Here is a 20765-nt window from a genome sequence, read left to right on the forward strand (position 1 = left end):
CTGATGTTTTGAGTGAGGCTTCAGATTTCTCTTGGTGTTTAAACTACTGGTCAAGAATTTAACAAAGAATGTTACTATTATTCCTAATAAATAAAGTAAATGATAGTAAGTAAAAAAATGTCTATGAGCAACTGGATACCCTTTTTTTCATTATTTTTAAGAGGTGTTGACTGGGTTTCCTATTACTCTTTGCTTTTTATTGAAACAGAAATCAGCCATCATGGACTGTCATGGCTAAATGTTGCCTGACTTCAAAGGTAAATGATACATGGCTAGGATCATCAGCGAATGCTGGAGGGAGTGGTTCAACTTGTCTGGCTCTACCCATCTAAAGCTGTGAGTCCAGCCATTGGGCTCCTTTCCTAGCTATCAGAGCTAGGCCCACCAGAGGTGGGTGTTTCAGGTGAATTGTTCTCTGGAGTCACCTCTTTGTTGCTGCTTCTACTGGAGAAATGGCAGGTCTGGGTCAGGGTGAACAGGTTATCTCCAGCTGGGTCCTTTCCCCAGCAGTCATCACCGTTCTGCTCTCCTCAGCCCCTGATCATGAAGTGCTCTTACAGATGTGCTGAGATTAGAGGGGCCACCAGGCCATCAGCCCTGACCTCCTGTGCTCCACAGGCCACTGGAGAGCATGCTGCTGCCCCCAAAGCAAGACCCAAACTCATACTGTATGCCTTCTCAAAGGCAGCTATTTTCTGATGTCCTCAAACAGGCTGGAAACCCCACGGTTCCTTGGAGGGCTGTCCAGGTGATGAGTCAGCCTGACTTAAACAAGTGTGCCCTAATTCCAGTTTGAGTTTTTCTGTCTTCAGCTTCCAGACACTGATTTTTGAGGTAGCTTTGCGCTCTCATTTAAACAGTCCTTCAGAAGCTGTCATGCAAATTCAGTGCACAATCAATGAGCAAGATCTCTGGCAGGGAAATGTATTTAAGCATTTTCTTTATTTCCTTCACCACCACCCCCAAGGAAAATTATGCAGTGGCCACAGTCACCTCACCTTGAAACCTCTCAGATGCTCAGGCATATCTACAAAATAAAATGCCATCCAGCATATTGGTGTGCTCCTATGGAGCTGTCTGCACAAGAAATGCTACAAGGCCCTGATACTCGTTTTTGTATTTCTTATAAACACTAAATCCAGCTCAGAAGCTAAGTCCTCTGTCTTGTTGGGTTTTTTTATTGCTTTAAGAGTTTTATGACCATAATTAACTCAGTATTTGATGAGGGGGATATGGCTGTAGTTACATACTCTTTGTGAAGCAATGATCTAACAGCTGAGGCACGACATTTTGATTAGTAGTGACAGACATTGCTCCTTTAATTTGAAAACTGCAAAGTTATACTTCTTTTTTGCCCATGCAAAACAAACTTTTTGAGCATTCCAGACCCCCCTCACATCCATGTTTTCTTACAGCTACTGATCCCATCAGAAAAGGAGCAATAACATGTCCTGAACAAAATTTCTTTGAACTCTTTTCATTAATTCAGTAGTTCCTCACCTTTAAGGACCTGGCCATGTAATGTATAAACAGCAGCTATTTTGAGACTAAAGGGTTTTCTTTCAACTACTGTGGTCCCCAGAAATGGCCTTACTTCCTGATTCTTTTCAATTCCCTTGTATTTAGCTGAAACTAAAACTATTAGGTGGAAGCTAGATGGAGAGCTTTGAACATCAGTTCTGTGATCAGCTATTAAAGCAGTCCAATTTCAGCTGTGCTCAAACACTGCTTTCCTGTCTTGTCTGGGAAGTGCCTGCCAATTCATTTTTCTACTCTTATCAGCAAAGCCCATATACTGTGCTCATGTTTCTTAATATAAAACACGGGGAAAATCCTCAAGCTGTCAGGAGGTCTGTTAGCTTAAATACAGCCCACATCTTTGCTCTCATCCCACTGCATACTTTCATTTGCTCTCAATTGAAAAAAGCAGATCTACCTACCCATGTTCTTGCAAAGTGCCAATCATCTGAATTTGTCAGATTTTGATGAATGGCTTCTTTAAATACAGAATTTTATCGTGGGGTCAGCATCAGCAGCTGTACTTGATTTTAAAAGTATGTTTTCTTGAAAAAAGCATCTTTGAATATGCAGTCTATTTTCTGCTCTATAATAATCACAGCAACCTGATTGGGTTCAATTCCTCTGTGTTTTGGATGACAGTGTGGTACAGTGAATTGTCCTGGTGTCCATCAGGATTTATTTGCATATACTGAGGCAGTCAATGTTTGAAATCAATTCAAATCCATTATAATTTTGTTGCTTAAAAAAAAAAAAATTACATGTCTCTGCATTTCTAACAGGGAGAGGTAATTATCTTCCCAACACGTTAAAGCAGCACGTCTGTACCTTGCTTAGGCACAGTCCTTCCTCTCAGTATTACATAGGTTAAACATACATTTTATCACAAAAGGGAGGACAAAATAATAGACTGTATTCTGTGCTTATCACTTTTGTTACATTCCATGGCCTTCCTACTCTCCAGACATTAACAGTAGAGAACGAACATTCTCATCCTGAAGGCTGCTCACCTGCCTGCCTTTCCCCACCCGCTCTGCACACCATCCGTGGTTAACTTTTGGCAAGTCATTCACACTTACTTTTGGGGACTTTCTAACTCTGCTGAAATTGCTCATACTTTGCTAATCTGGTATGCAGCCCCTTATTCCCTTTCCTTCCCGAGGCCATCTCAATTCTTGTACGGTGTTGCGACGTCAAAGTATGGAAAGTACTTTGTGAAAAAAGAGAATTATTAATTGAGTAACAGTAGATCTGTTAGGTGACCTGTTATTTAGGGCAGAAGTGTGGGTGTTTCTGTGGTTGAGACGCTAAAGAAGTTTAGGTCCCACTCCACACTTGACCGGTGGCTTTGGCAGGTGATAGACAAGACAGACTCCTCTCCATCTTTTGAACAAGCAAGACAAATCTAGCTGATCTAGCAGTCACTTGGCCAAGCTAGCATGAGTCAGAACAGCCTGCCAAGAGGTGAGATGTGTTAGCTGTAGTACCTTACCAGTGCATGATTTCTGGACTCAAGTGCTTGAGGCCACAGAGAATAGAACAGGCCAACCTACCTACCGCCAGCTGAGGAGCTGCAGCCTTGCTTTCTCCGTGTCCTCCTCCCCATCCGTAAATAAGTGATTTCAAAAGGGAAAGGACTATATAATGCCACTGGTAGTTTTTCTACTGATATGTTACAGAGCCTTGAGCAAATCAGTTTCAGATTCTCCGTCTATACAAGTTTGACAATGATGCATATCTTTCTGTGCAATGTGCTGTGAGATTTTGGAAGAAAAATGCTGTAGGAGAGTTAAAGCGTTCTTAGTCTTAACTCATTTATTGTACCTAATCCAAACTAATATTTGAGCTTCAGGGCAGAAATTGGAAATTAGCATCTCTTTTGTTAAACTACTGTAGACCTATCAACAGCAAACTAATGAAACAAAACAGAGGATTTCCTCCCCTCAGCCTGCACCACCATGCTAGTGGGGGTGTGAGCTCTTACACAGCAACTGAACCTCCAATGGTGGGCTCGCAAAGCATGCCCCAGCAAACCGCCACCCTCCTCAGCTTTTTCCAGTCCATGGTCTACATACTTACACTATCACAGAAGATTAGATAGGATGCAACATTATGGCTGTCTTCCACGTATCTGCAAGACCATTTTCAGGGAATCATAGATCCTTATAATAATACGGGTTGGAAGGCAACTCTGGGGGTCATCTAGCCCAATCTCCCATTCAAAGCAGGGAGAATTTTGAAGTTAGATGGGTTTGCTCAGGGCCTTGTCCTGTTAATTTTTACTGTCTCCAAGGTTTCTGCAACCTCTCTGGGCAAACTGCTCCACTGTTTAACCACTCTCAGTATTTTCTTCCATATACCCAAACAGAATTTCTTTTGTTGCAACTCATGTTTGTTGTGTCTTTTTCATCTTCTTTATAACCTACAACCCTCTTTTTTAGGGGTCTCAGGGTTAACTTGCCTAGATAGAATTCTTTTCAGAAGCCTCTTATATGATATATACTTCCCTAGGAAATAAATTTTTGTTTTGTTTCTTTTTTTCACATTATTCACAATAAATTTGTATGAAATTATTTAAATTGAGGCAGAGATTTTTAAGATAAGCCAACAAATGTCAGATTCCAGAGAAACTCAATGGTATTTGGCACGTTTTGCGCAAACTCCATTCATCTCCTTCTGCCTCCCACAGGCATTTCATTTTTGGACCAATTCTAATGATATGTGCTTCAGAAATTTCAAATTGCATAAAAAAAAACGTTCCTTGTTCCTTAGAGCAGAAATACTGTACAAGTGAGAGAAGGGCAGAGCAATTCAAATATGTATGGGACTGCAAAGACAAGCCAAAGGAAACATGCTTGATAATTTGCATGCAAAGGAGCAACTCTGGACATGGTTAGGGAACTGCATGATATAAAGATACCTGATGTAGGAAATAATCCAATCTGTCAAAGCTCCAGGACAAACAGTACAGCAGGATGCTGCAGAGTGGAAAGAAAAAGGTGGAAGTGAAACAAAAATGTGTCCAAATTAATGCTGGTCAGGGCCATTAAGGGCTGTTGGTGCCCTCAGGGCCCCAACATTCTCATCCTCAAATCTCTAACAGCGTTTTCTAATCAGTGCATTTCTGTTGATCCTCCCAGGTGCTGAAATTCATTCCTGAGGCTGGGCATCCCAGAAGAAAAGGCAGAACCAGGAACAACATGGCCTTAGTAGATATACAGCTGGATCACCATGAGCGTTGTGATTGTATCTGCAGTTCAAGACCACCCCGATAAAAAAAAAAATAAATAAATAAAAGAAAAAACCAAGACACACTAATTGCAGCTTACCAGACGGACGTTTACTTTTAAGCAGGTTTGCTCTGAGGACCTTTACTAACTAATCATTTGAACTTTGCTACTAGCCTGCCTTTGCAATTAGCAAAAATGATTGCTGTGTTTCAGCATAGCTGTGCTGATTAGTGCCATGACAGCTAAACAGGTATATCATAGATATATGTATCAGCATCCAAGAATATAGGATTATGGTTATCTGTAGCTAGATTCTGAGGGTTGAGATTTTCAAAGCTCACTTATAGTCTTTAGGCACACAATACCCACTGAAATTAAACACCAGTTGTGTAGGTATTTGTGGTAGCTGGCAATCAAATAGCGTTGTTTCTGTTTCTCACTCACCAGTCCCTACACTCAAATTCTGCTGCCATTTCTACCTGCTCAGCTCTCCTGACAGTCAGTAGGGTTTTGTGGGTATAAATGAAGAAAGAATTTGAGCCTGTATGAGTGTAAAATGGTTTGTCCCACTCCGAGAGGGAACTTCCCAGCGTTCCCGCCGAACAGAGTGAGATATAATGAGGAAAATCCATGACTCCATGAAATTACGCATGGGTAAAGTCAAATCTCACTGTTTGTACTCAAGCAAATCGTGTGCTGAAATTAGTAGATGCTTTGCATAAGCTGGGACACTGGTGGCTGTAGGGGGATGCGGAGGCCGGTACTTTTGCCACAGTGACTCCATGGGAGCCATCGCCCGGGCGCTTCTGCAAGAGGGGGCTCCCGCCAGTTCCCCAGGTCAATCCCTGTGGGCTGGGGCTGATTCTGGTCTCTACCTACCTGGTCTGGACTCCTGCCCCTTGCCCAGAGCTGCGCACAGTTGCCCAGGAGGAGCCCCCTCGACACAAAAAGGGAGAGACAGCTCTCCCCCGGCATCCTCCTCGCTGCAGTTCGAGGAGTGCCGTGTTTCCCCAAGCAGGCAATGAAGATAGGGCACTTGTTTGTTGAAAATATTGATTTGTTTTGCAGTTGTGTTACTAGGAAACAAAACTGTGCTTGAGATTTAATTATCGTTATTTGGTTTGGGGTTTGTTTGTTTGTTTGTTTTAAATATGGATTATTATAACTTTGTCATATATGCATTAATCTTAGTTATCTGAGGTTAGTTGTCTCATTTCAGCTCTGTGTATTGCCATGGTTAAACTGTTGACAGTGAATTTCTTTTTGATTGCATTTTGCTGAGGCATATTAACTCATTAAGCAATGTCTGTCTGTCCTGGAAAATGTGCGTCATTTATTAACTTCCAGAAAAATATTATTAAACACCACCTCATAATAAAATAAGCACTTTAAAAGCTACAGCATAGCTTCCTATGCATTTTAAAATATTATGAAAGTGCTCTAGCTGAAAAAGGAAAAAAACAAACATCCTTTCAAACTAGATTTAAAGGTTTTAAAATGCTGCTCCAAAAGTGTAAAATACCGGCAGACTTAAGTCTGGAAAAGAATTGGAGTTTTGATCATGAATGTAACAGAGGGAATGGGGTGGCACATTTAATGGCTGATGTTTTCTATTTAACAGCAGACATAGGTTGCATCGATTCATCTTGTTTGTGTTGCCTCTTGTGTTTCTGTCTCTCTGAAAGAGCAAAGTAGTTTGACAATAGTGCGTTATAATTAGTGGAAACTGGCATGTGCTACAATGTGATATTGAGAGCCTTTAAGCCAGTACGTTTTAACAATCTACAATTTTGCTATAAAAGTGCCCTAATGTTGTGACTTCCCGTCTTTATCAGCTTTATCACTTTAGAAGTGCTCTTTCATAATTTTAGCAAAGCTTTGCAGAAACATCCCTTAGAAATGTTTTGTTACTTTCTTTCCTGTACTTTAACCTTTGAGATTCAAAATGTGTGGGGTTTTTATTATTTATATTAATTTTTCCTCTCTGCCTCCCAGATATCTATTTAAAAATGCTCCTGAATGCTGACTTGGGAAGTGATTAACCATTTTTCAAAGCAATTCACATTAAAAGAACAGCATTGTAACCAAAGATTGCCAGCTTCATTTCATATTTCAGGACTATTTAAAGAAGACTTCATTCTTTTTCTGTCCCTAGCTTAATAACAAGATTGACCCAGCCCTTCCATAATTTTTAGGTAATTTTGGAAGAAATTTGCATGTGAGACCTTGGCAGAACTGATTGTTTTTGAGCCAGTGCACTCTAATCTATATTCCTGACTGAGTTATGCCCGAATTATGCCTAAGCACTCTGGCCTCGTAGTTAGCATTGGTTGTAGGAAACATCAGTTTCATATGGCTTTGTGCTTTGAGTGAATTTAATTCCCATTCCCCAGGGGAAAATGTGCACCAGCCATCTACTGTGCCTGGCATCTCCCACACACCTCTGCATGCTCGCCCAGTCTCCAACCTGAACAGCCGTGTGTTGGGGGGGGGGGGGGGGGGGGGTTACACCTCCTGATTTTGGGGATCCAGCCTCATCTGGGAGCCTGAGTTACCCCTACAGGCAAAGGGGAGAGAGGGTCTCCCAAAGTGTGCCTTAGACCCCAGGTTGAAATCGCCCAACGTGGGAGCTTTTCTCTCTCTCTTTTGACTATATAGGGAGATTAGAAATCTGATTTTAGCATCTAAGTGAGATACACAAAGGTAAATGGTATGAATACTCATTTTAAAGACTGAACAGCTAATAGTTTAGCTAACTGAATTAGATACAGGCAGCAGTGGATGCCAGGGTCCAGCAGAAAAATTCAGCCGTAAAGTAAAAGGAGATTGGTATAATAGGGATTATCCTCTTGCTTAATGTTGGGGTTACTTTCTTAAATAGAGGCTAAACTTGTCACAAAACTTAAAGTATTTCTCCTGGGCCACTTAGTAATGAATGGAACCATTCACTGCTTCATGCTGCCATCTGCCTTAAAGACAGTATGCTCCAGGCCAGTGCAGGAGAGTTAAGGATGGGCTTTATGTTGCAGTGTGGGAATAATAACATAGATGTGAACTAACTAAAACTCCCAAAATCCCAAGCTCCAAGCTGCAATGACCCTAGTGAAACCAAACACCAGTAGAACTTTTCCTTTTTATTTATTAGCAGAAATTGCAGAGATGTTTTTCCCCACCTTTATTTTCTCTTTTGTCTATGTAATAATTGAAATGTTATTTACATATTATTGTAACTTAAAAAGCAATGCTATTAAAAAAACTAATCTAGTTCATTTTTATTGGTGGAATTGGAACCTCCCAAAATAAATACATTTTCAAAGGAAACTCAGAAAGATTCCTAATTTCAAACCACTCACTAGCTTTTCATTTACTGTATTCTTCTGGGATAGAGCCTACTTTCTCAAGTGCAATCTATATTTTTTTTTTTTGTTATCTCAGTTAAATGCAGCTTTTCTAGCAGTATTTTTTTACTTTATGCAGTATGTAATGTGTCTTATCTTGATGAAAAAATAAATACTGCTTTTGAAAGAAGATACTCCGAGTGATTATTCAGAATTCAGGTGAACTAAACCCCATGATTTACTGGAGGACATTTCCACAACATGACACCATCTATGCTAGGTCTCCTTGTGAATTTTAACAGTCATTCCCAGGAGCATCAGGGAAGTACCAAAGTGCAATTTTGGGATAATCGAGTTTGAACCCCAGAGCTGGAAGAGCTGACAGCTTCCCTGTGAAGCAGCAGCAGCAGTGTGGCAGCAGCGCAGCATTTCTGATAGCCGGATTAGGGTGCTCCCCGCGGCTTGGTGCTGGTCTCAGCCCCTGTGGGCTTGGCTTGGCTCCAGCAGAGATGTCCTCGCTCGTCCTACTGAAGCTGCTCCTTACTGGCAAAGGAGGTTCCTGCTGGAGCTCCACATCTCACCTGAACCAGGGCAGAGCTAAGCATCCAATTGCTGTATGCAGGGCAGCTGGAGGAACCTAAAGCCTCTCAAGATGGGGAAAATTAATCTACCCTTGTGAGTTCGGGCATTTCCCCCAGCTTTGGCAGAAGCAAATTTTGTTGTGTTGCATCTAGAACATAACTTTCACTGCTTTGATAACTAACTTTCAATATAAGGTTCTTGTGTTAAGCTAAAGCCTGCCTTAGGCCTTCACTGGATCTTGGACTGAATAAGGACATGAAATTTTTGCCAGATTAATTCTTCACTAGCTAGACACCCTGTCTGATAAGGGACATACAGATAGCATACAGTCCAGGGGCCCAGCTTTGCAGCCTGTCCTCATGCATGTGTGCCTTGTTCCGTACGGTGATGCCACCGACCTGGAACAGTCATCCATTCAGGTGAGCATATTTATCCCCTTTGGTTTCGTTCTTGTTACCCAGAGAAAGAATTCATATATCTTTTCTTCTTTTTTTTGGACAAAAAAAAGCAGTCAGAAGAGACATTTTCTAACAAAGGAAGCAGTCCTCTTGTGTACAGTGAACAAGGACATATTTAATGGGTGGAGGAGACATTTTTTTCCCGTTCAGAAATGCACTGAATGTACTGTGTAGCAGTTGCTGAGCTGCTGTCTAAGTGTCCAAGGATGGCATAAAGCTCCTCCCATCTGGCATCGCTATGTGTAACTAATGGCTAGCTAACGTTATCGGTTTGTCCTTGCACTCACGAGTGACAGCTTTTATAAATCTGCAACACGAAACGTAGCTCTGTGTCTCTTCAGCTGAAAAAGTATATGGTTCCCGAGGTCATTCAGGAAATCACCATTACCTTTTTTTAAAAATAATGTATTTTTTAAACATTCTTCCCATTTTTGAAGAACACAGAATCTTCTTCTAGCTGATTTTAAGATCTGCAACAGCTGTAAAAATGCTTCCCTGCAAATTAATTTAAGATTTCCCTTGCTCTTTTCTGGAGTGCATTGCCCAGTCACACTGCTGTAATGCGAATTCAACAGATGTCCAATTTGTACTTACTCTCCCAGGGACTCCAGTGCAGCAGCTAATGAAAATGCAGAAATTAGTATTCTGGCCTCTCATTCTAGGAACTTTAACTTTGTTTATTGATAGTCTTGTTCAAATATGCTGAAATACATAACATTCATAATTTATTTGGTCATTCATTGATGGGCCTTGAAAACCTGCCTTAAGTGTTTAAAGTGCAAATTTGATTTTGCAATTCTTTTCAGACTTCTTCAAGAAATGGAATTTCCAAACCAGCAAATATTCTGCCATGAATAGTAGGAAGGAAGTATTCTAGGTTTTAGATTATCTTCTAAAATTGATTTGACTTAAGTTTTGTTCTGAAATTTGTTTATAGGTAGAAAAAATCATATTTCAAAACGGAATTTATAAAATCTGATTTTTGAAACTGTTTAAAAACCTCATTTATGTATTGCTTATAGAAAGTTGCTGTGGCACAGACATGCTTTAATAAAAATGGAACAAGTTATGTAATAACAGTTACTGTATTAGATGCTCCAATTTCAAGCTGACAAAGGATTTCTGCTTCCGTTGGAAGAATTTCAGTTTTGCAACCAGCACGAAGAGAACAGGATAAAAAGAACTGGGTACCTTTCAAATATTTTGATATAAAGGGTGGTGACATAAAAAAACCTCTTAATTTTTATTCATTGCATTTTTATTAGATAAGTAATAAGAGCAGACATCTTAACCTTTTTGGTCTGTGTTTGAGTTTGGAGAGTATCATCTCAAGTAGCGGATGTACTCTTGAGATGTATCATCTCAAGCGCTGAGATGAGCGCTCTCAACTCAATCTGAAATCAGTTTACCCCCTCCAAGTGAAGGTGGTCCAGAGAACCACCCTTTGTATCAAAACGATGTTGTCAAATCTTTCTATCCACTGTCACAGTTGTAGCCTTTTACCAAACAAAGAATAAACAAACCGATTTGGTTTGGTAATACATATTGTGGTACCGTAATTGTATGTACGTACATGTAAGTGGTATTTACACTTGTACCTAGTATATGAAGAAAGAGGATTCCTTCCCCAAAGATGAAAAACTATTATGCGCTGAAGAATCACAGACTGGCTGAGGTGGGAAGGGACCTCCAGAGATGGTCTTGTCCAACCGTCTGCTCAAAGCAGGGTCACCTACAGCAGGTTGCTCAGTCATGTCCAGTTGGGTTTTGAATTTCTCCAAGGACGGAGACTCCACTCTACTACTAGACTTTATGTAGAGCAAAGTGGAGGGATTAATTTGTTTTGACAAACTGTTTGGAAACAAGAGACAAGAGAAAAGTCTGACAAAGTCTTGGACCTCCACTGAGGGCTGTGGCTGAGGGAAGACTCTCCAGTCCATGGTGACGAGGCCCTTCTGCCTGCCAAGGTAGGCAGGATTTCGAGCTCCTAGCCCCAGACCTACCCAACAGTATCAGTAATATGATAATTCAAGGACCAGACAGAGCCATATATCTTATGTGGTGTGGAGAGAAGGACCAAACATCCCTGCAGGAAGATTCTTTCCCCCAAGGTGCTGTAAATGTCTGGTTCATCAGTAAAGCAGACACAACTTGTTAGGTTACATGACTAAAGGCTCATTCCCACACACAAGAAGGAGCAGAGGGGCACACCAGCACAGGAGGGAGCCCCAGTCACCTCATCACACCAATGGAGCCCACAACCCTCTCACCCCTGGGCTGCCCTGGGAAGCCTCAGCCCATGGGCTGGGGGACGTCTGTCACCACGAGCCAACGGGAGAGGGTCCCCATCACCCCACAGACTGAGGGTCACTGCCAGGGGCGTGGGGACCACCATGGGAGGGCAGGGGAAGGGCATTTCAAGGTTGCACAGGACTTATTATGGGATGTTCCAGGAAGTATGGGGAAAGGGAGGATCAAGGTGTTCTGGGGAGGAGCGAGTGTGGAAACAGCGGGATAAGGGGACAAAGGGCACTGGTCATGTGCAAGCAGGGGCTGGTCAGTGCAACCTGCCTGGCCATGCCCTCTGTGGACCAGCGCGGTCCGTCCTGGCCTCTCACTAAACCCCCTTTCTAGCTATTTTCCTGGGCCAGGGGCTCTGTCCTGTGTGCAGGGGGGTGTGGGGCTCTCAGTGACAGCCCCTGGGGTGGGACCAGGGGCTGGAGGCCCATGTGTCCATGCTATCACTGACTGGAGAGACTGAGTTGGCTGCTGGAGGGACCAGAGGGTCCAGGCCAACTACCCGAGGGTCTGGGGGTCAGCTGAGGCCCACCTGCACGTGTGCGCGTGTCTATGGGAACACGTGCTCGGCCCCGCTGCCGGCTGGATGTGGGCGCACGGAGCTGCGGCAGCCTCGACTCCGTCAGGCCGCCGGACTCAGCAGCTGCTAGCACCATTCAGGTGGGGGATCAGCCATCCCAGGGGACTCCTTCATAAGTTGTGAAAAGATTTGAGCCTGCAGTATTTCGCAGCTTCCAGACAGACTTTCTCATTAAGCCATAGGAAGGCAAATTGTCCAGCTTTACTGGAATATACAGGCTGCACAGCCCCCAGAGCATCCTCCTGAACTCGGAGAGCACCTGATGTAAAAGAGGCCTTCATTAAACCATTCTGATACCTGACAGATGGCATTCATTGCAACGTTTACATCAAAATACCAACCCTTGGATACTGTTGCTAATTTATTTCAAAAGGTCAGGCAAGGATTTGTGTGCCCTCAAGGAATCGATTGCTTTATAGGAAGCTGCAGTTTCAGTATTCAAATAACCCCATATAGGCAAAATGCTGCAATTTTCCCAGTTAAACTGTATCTGAACACCAATTACACAACTGATTATTAAATGAAGATAGGCCATGCAGGCTTCCATGAAGATGACTAATTGTTTTTTTCAATTAAAATGAAGACACTTGGGTCCAAATTAAGACCCTGACAAGAAAAGGTAAGCAAATTAGTTTCACTGACAAATGCAGCTACTGCATACCTGAAATCTTCAGGATTGAACAATGCAGGTTAAGTCAGCAATTTTAATAATCAAAATGAAAGTATCCCTTAAAAAGTCCTTCTACATAAAGCTAATTCAAGGAGCAAATGAAAGCTAGTCCTTGCATTTTAATATCACTAGCTGATTGCACTGAGCTCTGGCCAGCATCAAGTGCTTTTTATTTTATCTGAGTATATAAGTACTTTTGTCTGACAAGCATTTTAACAAGCTATGCAACTTTCACCAAATACTAAACTGCTTTCTTTGCCCTTCACAGCAGTGCCTATTGAAAAACGGAGACCAGAGAGTACTCCCTGCATAGAGCAGAGCTCACATGGACATGCAAATGTCTGCATTAAAAAACCACAAAATGATGTTTAGAATGATTTGCATCTAGGCTAACGGAGTTTTCTTGTTGCTGGCATGTGTTTAAAGACATTTAAAGACAAATTTGCTTTTAGGCTCCAAAATACAATGCTATATATTCACATAGGGCCCTACTGAATAATCAACAATGGCTACAAGTTGGCAAAGTGATAACCCACCTATAAAGTATGTTTGTGGGGCATCTGCGAAGTGAACTGTTATTCCTGTTGATGCCTCCCACCTTTTCCACTGCATTATGACCCTCTAAACAACACAGTGTCTGATACCCAGTGATACCCAGTATTCAGGGGTATACAAGTAGACAACCTACAGCTGCTTTGATGAAAGCAGCAACCTGACATAGTACCTTGTTCAGCTTATAAAACTGAAGGCCGATACACAATATTGATATTTATTCTCTATAAAACCTGTGCAAGCCATATGACAATGTGGGTGCAGCATAAAATAGGCAAAAAGCTGCCTATACATAAATGCAGGCTAGAAATTTAAAAGGACCATGCTGAGGCCTGTAACTTGGAGAAGACTCATGGAGACTGCATGGTCCAGGAAAACCAAATTATCTGGGTGGTCCTTGAAAACTGCCAAGGACCTTATGAACTTTCCTGACTGTAGGGTACCTGATACAGTACTGAATAACTGAGAAACTCGCTGTACAATAGTGTAAGATATAGTACACTGAAGTTGTGGGGTTTTTTTCTAGTCTCAAAGTTTTCTGAGTAATTTCTTTAACTGCATTTGGTTCCAAGCAGCTGCTCCTCCTCCATTTAATCCAAAATGGAACAATCCTCTGATCAAATGCATCTTGCTAATATAACTTGTATATGTATAAATATAGCCGTGTATGCATATATATAAATAAAATATATATTACACATATATTTTTTCATATACATGTATACAAGCTTTTCCAGTTGTTTTAACTTCAAGTTAAAAAACAGCAGAAAAAAGTTTAAATCCTATTCCATCGAGATAAAACTCATCAGCAGGCAAAGAGAAATATTATTTTTACACTATGGCTAAATTTTCTGTCTTTCCTTGAAAATCACTAAAGGTCTTTAATACAAGTACTATGCAAGACCCTATCATTTTTCTCACAGTCTTCCTCTTCTAGGCTTCCACTCCTCACACAGGAAATTTTAAGTCTGCTCAGTGCTAACACAGTTACTGAAGGTTGTTAGTCATAGTTGATTGAAACTCTTCAGCTGAATTTCTTTTTATGAATTTTGCAGTTTTCCTTCTTCTGCACAAGTCTTGAAAGATTGCTAACAGCCATGCTTTGTCTTTTGGGTGTTTAAATCTAAAAGACATCAAAGAAATGTGCCTTTGATGGACAAATTCAATGCACAAGAAAAGAGGAAATGCTACATATACTTCTGCCAAGGTCTTTGAATTAGGCACTGCTGTTGACCTCAGACATCTGTTAGAAGAACCCAGAAGTCTTACTGTCTCAAGATACTAGCAAAGCCTGAAATCTTAGGGAAATGGCGAACTGCATGAAAGCCTGAACATCCTCCTTACCTCATTTCACTTGCAAAGGGCAACACCTTGAGCTGTAACTCCTTGAAAACTTCTAGCACTATCATTTTCATCTAAGGTGATAACTAGTCTTGGGTTCATAGGGCCACAACCTATGGTAATACAGAAGGGTTAGTTTAAGTCTTGCTTTTGTTGAAGGTTGAAGGCTGGTCCCAGTAAATACATTTGTAGATGGAAAGCTGAATAATTGGGCTGAGGAGTCACCGGTAACTGAACACACCACTCCCTGGGCTTTGAAGAAAGGTCATCTAGATTTACCATTCCTTCTTGATTATGTAAAGATTCCCCGCCTCATCCTTCTAACACAGTGTTTTTACATGCTATAGTTACACAGGTTTGAACTTAAATATGATGTTAAATACAGTTATACATGTTAAATAAGGTGTTGATACAACATTTATAAGACCAAAATGCAGAGATACTGGCATGCTTTGTAGACAGTAAGGTAAATTTAAGCACAAGCACACTATTGCATTGCAAATAAATCATTTTCCTCATTGAAGAAAATGAGTGATTCAATGCTGTTTATTCACACGGCCTATTCCAAGGCAGTGCTTGCCAACTATACTGACTATGAAGGTTACATAATCTGTTGCTTCATGCTCAAATCTGGTGAAACTAAAAATAAGTGATAGATCACTGCAAAGTCTTCTCCCCTGTCTATTGGCAAGCAGTACTCCCGATTCACTTGCCAGTGACAACTGAGTGGCAGGATGCAATGTAACAAAAAAGTCATGAAAACTGCAGAAAATGTAAACTTCCCGTCTATTAATTCTGAACTGTTAGGACAGGCTGAAGCAATGGGCAGTTATCAAGTACATTCCAACTAATAACAGGAAGACTAAGTTCCGTAAAAGAATCATTACAAGAGAATGTACAAGTGGCTGGGAAACCTACCATACCCGAACATTGTTTGGAATTCAGCTGAAAGGGGTAGAGTGATGCAGAGGAAACTGTACGAGTTCCTCTTTCCTTTGGGACAGATAGCAGATGGATTTATCACGCTTGTAGAGTACTAATTCTTTTCAGGCATACAATGTCATATATCATGTCATTCATGGCATGGATCATTACAATTGTTTCTAGAGATTGTTCTATAGCAAAACCCCAGCTCCCAAGCTTACTTTGGATACAAGCTCACAACTCACAGCTTGATATTTCCAACTGTTATTTCTAATACAACACAACTATTTTGCTCCACTTTTTTTCAGCTCCCCCCATATCAGGCAGTGTTCAGAAGCAACATTTCATTTCACACCCATCTCCATATTTTATTTTTTTCCCATTGGATTCACAAGTTAACTGATTCTGGTCCACAAAGAAACAATTATTCTTTCTGTTGTAGTCCTGCTGATTATTTTACATTAGATCTTGAATGCAAGAAAGATGTTTTGATGAAAGGACAGGGCAAACCTCTCTGTGCAATTCAGAACAGCCATGCTTCACCTAAGCCAAAGTTTTCAGCTTGTGCTGAGTATTTATTTACATGCATCAATGTGATATCACCACAAGCTAGAAAAACATTCTAAAAGTGCCCACATCCAAAAATGAATACAAATCAGGGTTTCAGTTTCCCCACATTTCCTGATGTGTGATATTAGTTGGAAAAATAGGGAAACTTAGAAACTGTTGTGATATCCTCCCCACAAATATTTATATTCTGTAGAGGTTTTCCTGAGAGGGCGAAGATAAAATCTCACCCAAAACCATTTGTATGAGAAAAACAGCTGAATTTTAAACAGCTTCATTTCCAACCTGTGTACAGCAGGTTGCAAGCCCTGATCACACCGATTGTCCCTGCAGCAGCCTTGCTCAGTCAAACCTCATTGGCATTGGGCAGTGCTCACTCATGAGCAACGGGTGCCAGTAAAAACTGCTGGGAAAGGCTGAACTGTGGAGCACTCAGCGAAACTGTAGACATTGCAAAGGTAATGACAGAAAACTAGCACTCACAAGATTTTAATTTTTTTTTCAGTGACATAGAAGTTCTGATTCTGGTTTCAGAAATAAAAAAATAAATAATAATAATAAAAAAACCCACAACAAAATAAGATATTTATTTATCTGGAAGCTGTCTAGTCCAGCTGATTACAAATTCCCAGTCACATTAACGGGCAAAATGGATATTGAAAATCACCTGTGAAAATCTGAATTTTTGTAGACTCCTAATATGTTAATTTACTCAATGTTGGGCCCACTGGAGTATGTGATGCTCACTATAAAGCCCAATGAAATAATTCAATAGGATAGCATGGAGAAGTTGAGCAATATGAATTTGAGAAGAGATTTTAGGTTGAGGGAACCCATGGTGCAGTAAGCCTGATGGGAATGATGTAAAGACCGAAAGCTGTGATGATTAACTCCCCATGACATTCAGGTATCACAGAGGGTAGAACTGATCTTATTAGTTAAGCAATGGGTCAAGTAGCATGTTATAAATTATCCTTTTGCCCTCTCAAAAGTCTTCTCTGTGCTTCTTACTATGCTAAAGAAATCCTAGATTGCAGAGAAACAAATTCTGGAAGCCTTGCAGGAATTAAAGTGCAAGAGATACTGTGGCATCTTATTTCTAATGCTGTATTTCTTACCAGCATTGGCAGCATGATAGAGAAGATAGAATTTAATTTAGTGCTGCTTTCAAACTGTAGAGAAACTCTGGATTAATTTTGTTCTGATCTAGTAAACAGATAGTTTCTAAACCCTAAAAGCAGTTTGTGCTATAGTTTATTTCTCAAAACTTTATTTTTAATTATACACATTAAGTATCATAAGTGAGCTTAAAAATACTACCTGTGCAATTTTTGAGACAGAAAACAACATTAGCCAGAAAGACCACTTGCAAGAACTGTTCCACAATGAGGTAGAAATAGCAATATGCTATTTATACAGAATATTTAAAGCATCAAGGTTCTGCAGTTAAAAAGATTTTGGATTTAAGGTATAGCTTTAAAGAAAAAGAGAAGTGCTGGAGGGGCAGAGGGGTCGAAAAGCTGGAAGCTGAGAAGAAGATTCATCATAAGCTGGCAAACAGGTTAATTTGGGTGCTGTTCATTCCGATTTGGTTTCATGGAACTGAGTCTGTCTAGAGGCTACAGCTTCAATCTCTGAATCTCAAAAAGACTTGCTTATGACTGAAATTCAGCAAAGCTTGTGTATGCATTCTTAGCTTAATTTCCTGAAGGTAATGAGGTTTGGTAATGTTGTCACTTTGACTTAGGACAGTCTGTGCTTCATCCAAAATGCTAAGTTCCAGTATCTTTGATATCACTCTAGTGGACATTAGTTTCTTCTGCTTCACCTCCACTGTTGTTAACACTTACATAGTCATGCAGTGAGCTAGACCATGGAATTATCTGGATGAAAATTAACCAAAAAGAAAAAAAAAAACAGAATCAGCTCTCTGAGCTGGTAGGAACAGCCGGCTGGGGGAAGGCAGGACCACCCTGTTCCCTGACAGCATAGTGCTGAGCTTGTTCAACTTTATATCCTTGCATTTGGAAGTAAATTATTAGCACAGATTTGTTAATTTTAATAATTAATTGTTTTAGCTAATTAACTCAAGATTATAATTTACTGTTTAAAGAAGGAAGGAAGGAAGGGAGGAAGGGAAGGAAGGACGGAGGGAAGAAAGCTGGTTAGAGGGTAGTTAGAGGGAGAGGGACACACGTATCAAAAAAAAAAAAATCTAATGCCTAAGAAAAGAGCTGCAACTGCATGAAAGTACGCAGTTGCATGGAAATGCAATGGCACAAAAAAGTGAGAGAATTTTGAACTACTGTAAAAATCCAGCAAGTTGAAAAAAGTAAGTGTTGAAAAATTATCAGTCTGGCTTTAATACTCTTTTGATTACAGCTTTGTGATCCAAGCAATACCACCTGCCATGAGGAACAATAGCCAGACCAGGCATTAGTGTTATTAATAAAATGTGATATTTTTTCTTGTTTGAGTGTTCATAGCAAAACATGTAGGCATTTAATTATGTAATTAAATATTACCTGCCACCCCTGCTGGCTGCACTGTAAATAGTGCCAATTTCTCAACAAATTTTCTTTGAGTAATGCTGTGCTGCAGTCAGCAAATGATTCTTAAAACTCTGCAGTCAGAAGAAATATGCTGTAAGTTTTACACAGCCTTTAAGAGGTAGAAACTTTAACCACCTTATTAGTTGCCAAAAGTATACATTACCATTTTGGATTTTGAGGCAGGACTCTGAACAGCTTGCCAGAGAAGAAATACCATCTGAGCAACCAATGCCAGAGCCCTCCATAAGACCTACAGAACTTTACTACACGCAGGAGGGGTGTGTTTTATAGCCAATAAAAACATGATTTCATTAAGGAGCTTTATCATATGCAACATTACATAAACTATCTTTTTTTCACTGCACAAATTCCCATTGAGATCAATTGGGCAAGTGTCCAATTCCCAGACTAGGGATTCTCTGTAATAAACAGAATATGAAACAGCAGAAAAGAGTTGTATTTCAAACAAATTATGATTTCTAGCTAGTGTCTGGCATTGCCTTGTGAAGGATCCCGTTTCCCTGCTGAAGTCCGAAGTCATGGTTCCGTAGCCCAAAAAGGCCTCTGAGTGCTCTCAGGAGTGTCTCAGGGCTCTTCCACCCCAGAACAACGCTGAGGATTGCAAAAGAAGTTCCACATTGAGCAGAACGGAAGTTTTCAGGGTAGCAGATCCCAAGTAACAGGAAATATCTTTTCTGCTCATACTTCCTGAGAAAAAAGTAAGAGACTGTAGTTAGTTAATGCTACTAATGGTATTGTGCTGTATTATTTTTATATGCACCCCATTATTCTTCCCATATGGTATATTTTATGCAATACCTGTAGGTATCAACTTAAATTCTGTCAATACCAATGATTCAGGCTCTCTATTCAGTTCTGTAGAATTACAAGAAAATAAAATACTGTGCATATGTTCTAATGCTAAAATGACAGCTATGTAAGTGGCTTATTTACTGTGATGGAGTCAGTCTTGTCCAGCTGAGTAGAAGCTAAGTTCATTTAATTTTCTATGGATGCTGTATTTTATTCAGTTCTCTCATCCCTCTAAAAGTTCCTTCTAACGCCTTTCCTCTCTGATTCTATCAAAGATTTTTCTTTTTGTCACCTGTAGTTTCAACTACTATTAGCTCTCTCTTTATTTTATAGTTTGGATAACAGCACTGCATGCCTTTCTAGGCTGCATTTTGATAATCTCCTGAGGTGTCCTCTCATCATGGCTGTACAGGAGGAGGGATAACTCTGATGTTTGCAGACACTCTCATTCTTACAATGACCAAAATGAAGAGCAGAGATGAGTACAGCAAAGATGAATCTTCTAGATGGCTGCAAAGCATTAAGATGAGAAGTTTGACAGCAACAGATGAAGTTTACTTGATCTGAGGTCAAGTAAATCAGTAAAAGACAGTTTCCATTTCTGCATTCCATTGCAGAGCACAGAGAAGGAACATATTTATTCAAATTACATTTAGGCATGGAAGTTCAGAATTTGTGTAAACCACAGGATCCCTCTATAGTCAGCAAGGGTGAGATTCAGTTGACCAAGTGTAGATGTCTGTAACGTAAACATCTACCATTAAATCAATGATAAGGAAGTCCCATATATAACCAAAGGAAGAAACAGGCAACCTAAAGTGGATTTCTACGTTTAGTCAGAAGAATTATGCCCCAAAAATGCTTATTTCCCTACATCAATTTTAACAGGATCCTTAGTATCTGCATTATAGGCCTCTAACAACAGGTAAGATGAATCCCACTGTAAGAGTCAAAGGTGCCTCTGAGGTGGGATGAAGTACCCACTGGAGAAAGGTGTGTGTGGCTGGAGGCGTGTTTCTCTGTTCCTATCTTCCTTTACTGAATTTAGTAGTAAAATACGGCTTCTGCTTTGGACACCTATATTAAGTATCTGACTTTAGAAATTAGTGCATTATCTGGAGACTGCACAAGCCATAAATTTCATAAATAATATGACATTTAATCACAAAAATTTAGTACCTAAGTCCATATTTAAATTAGCTTTCTCTATTCTTTCAAAATTACTGAGTTCACCCAGCTGTCTTTGTTTTCTATGGGAAGCATATGTTCCCAGCACTTACACCTAAACTGTCTTTATTTTGTTTTTAAGAGGTCTGTTGAGGCTAAGAATATCCAGTGCCAA

The 20765-nt window shown here is 40.4% G+C and overlaps 1 protein-coding gene across 3 annotated transcripts in view; it reads left to right on the forward strand.

Moving 5' to 3' along the window:
• Positions 1-6116, forward strand: part of PDGFD (platelet derived growth factor D) — a 148453-nt gene extending 142337 nt beyond the window's left edge. For all 3 annotated transcript variants that reach the window (XM_075491024.1, XM_075491027.1, XM_075491026.1), the window contains one exon: positions 4659-6116. In XM_075491024.1, the coding sequence (XP_075347139.1) occupies positions 4659-4793 (135 nt within the window). In that variant the 3' untranslated portion in view covers positions 4794-6116. The remainder of the gene's footprint in view (positions 1-4658) is intronic.
• Positions 6117-20765: the final 14649 nt, after the last annotated feature.

The sequence above is a fragment of the Mycteria americana genome, chromosome 1, assembly GCF_035582795.1.
Source record: "Mycteria americana isolate JAX WOST 10 ecotype Jacksonville Zoo and Gardens chromosome 1, USCA_MyAme_1.0, whole genome shotgun sequence".
Lineage (NCBI taxonomy): Eukaryota > Metazoa > Chordata > Aves > Ciconiiformes > Ciconiidae > Mycteria > Mycteria americana.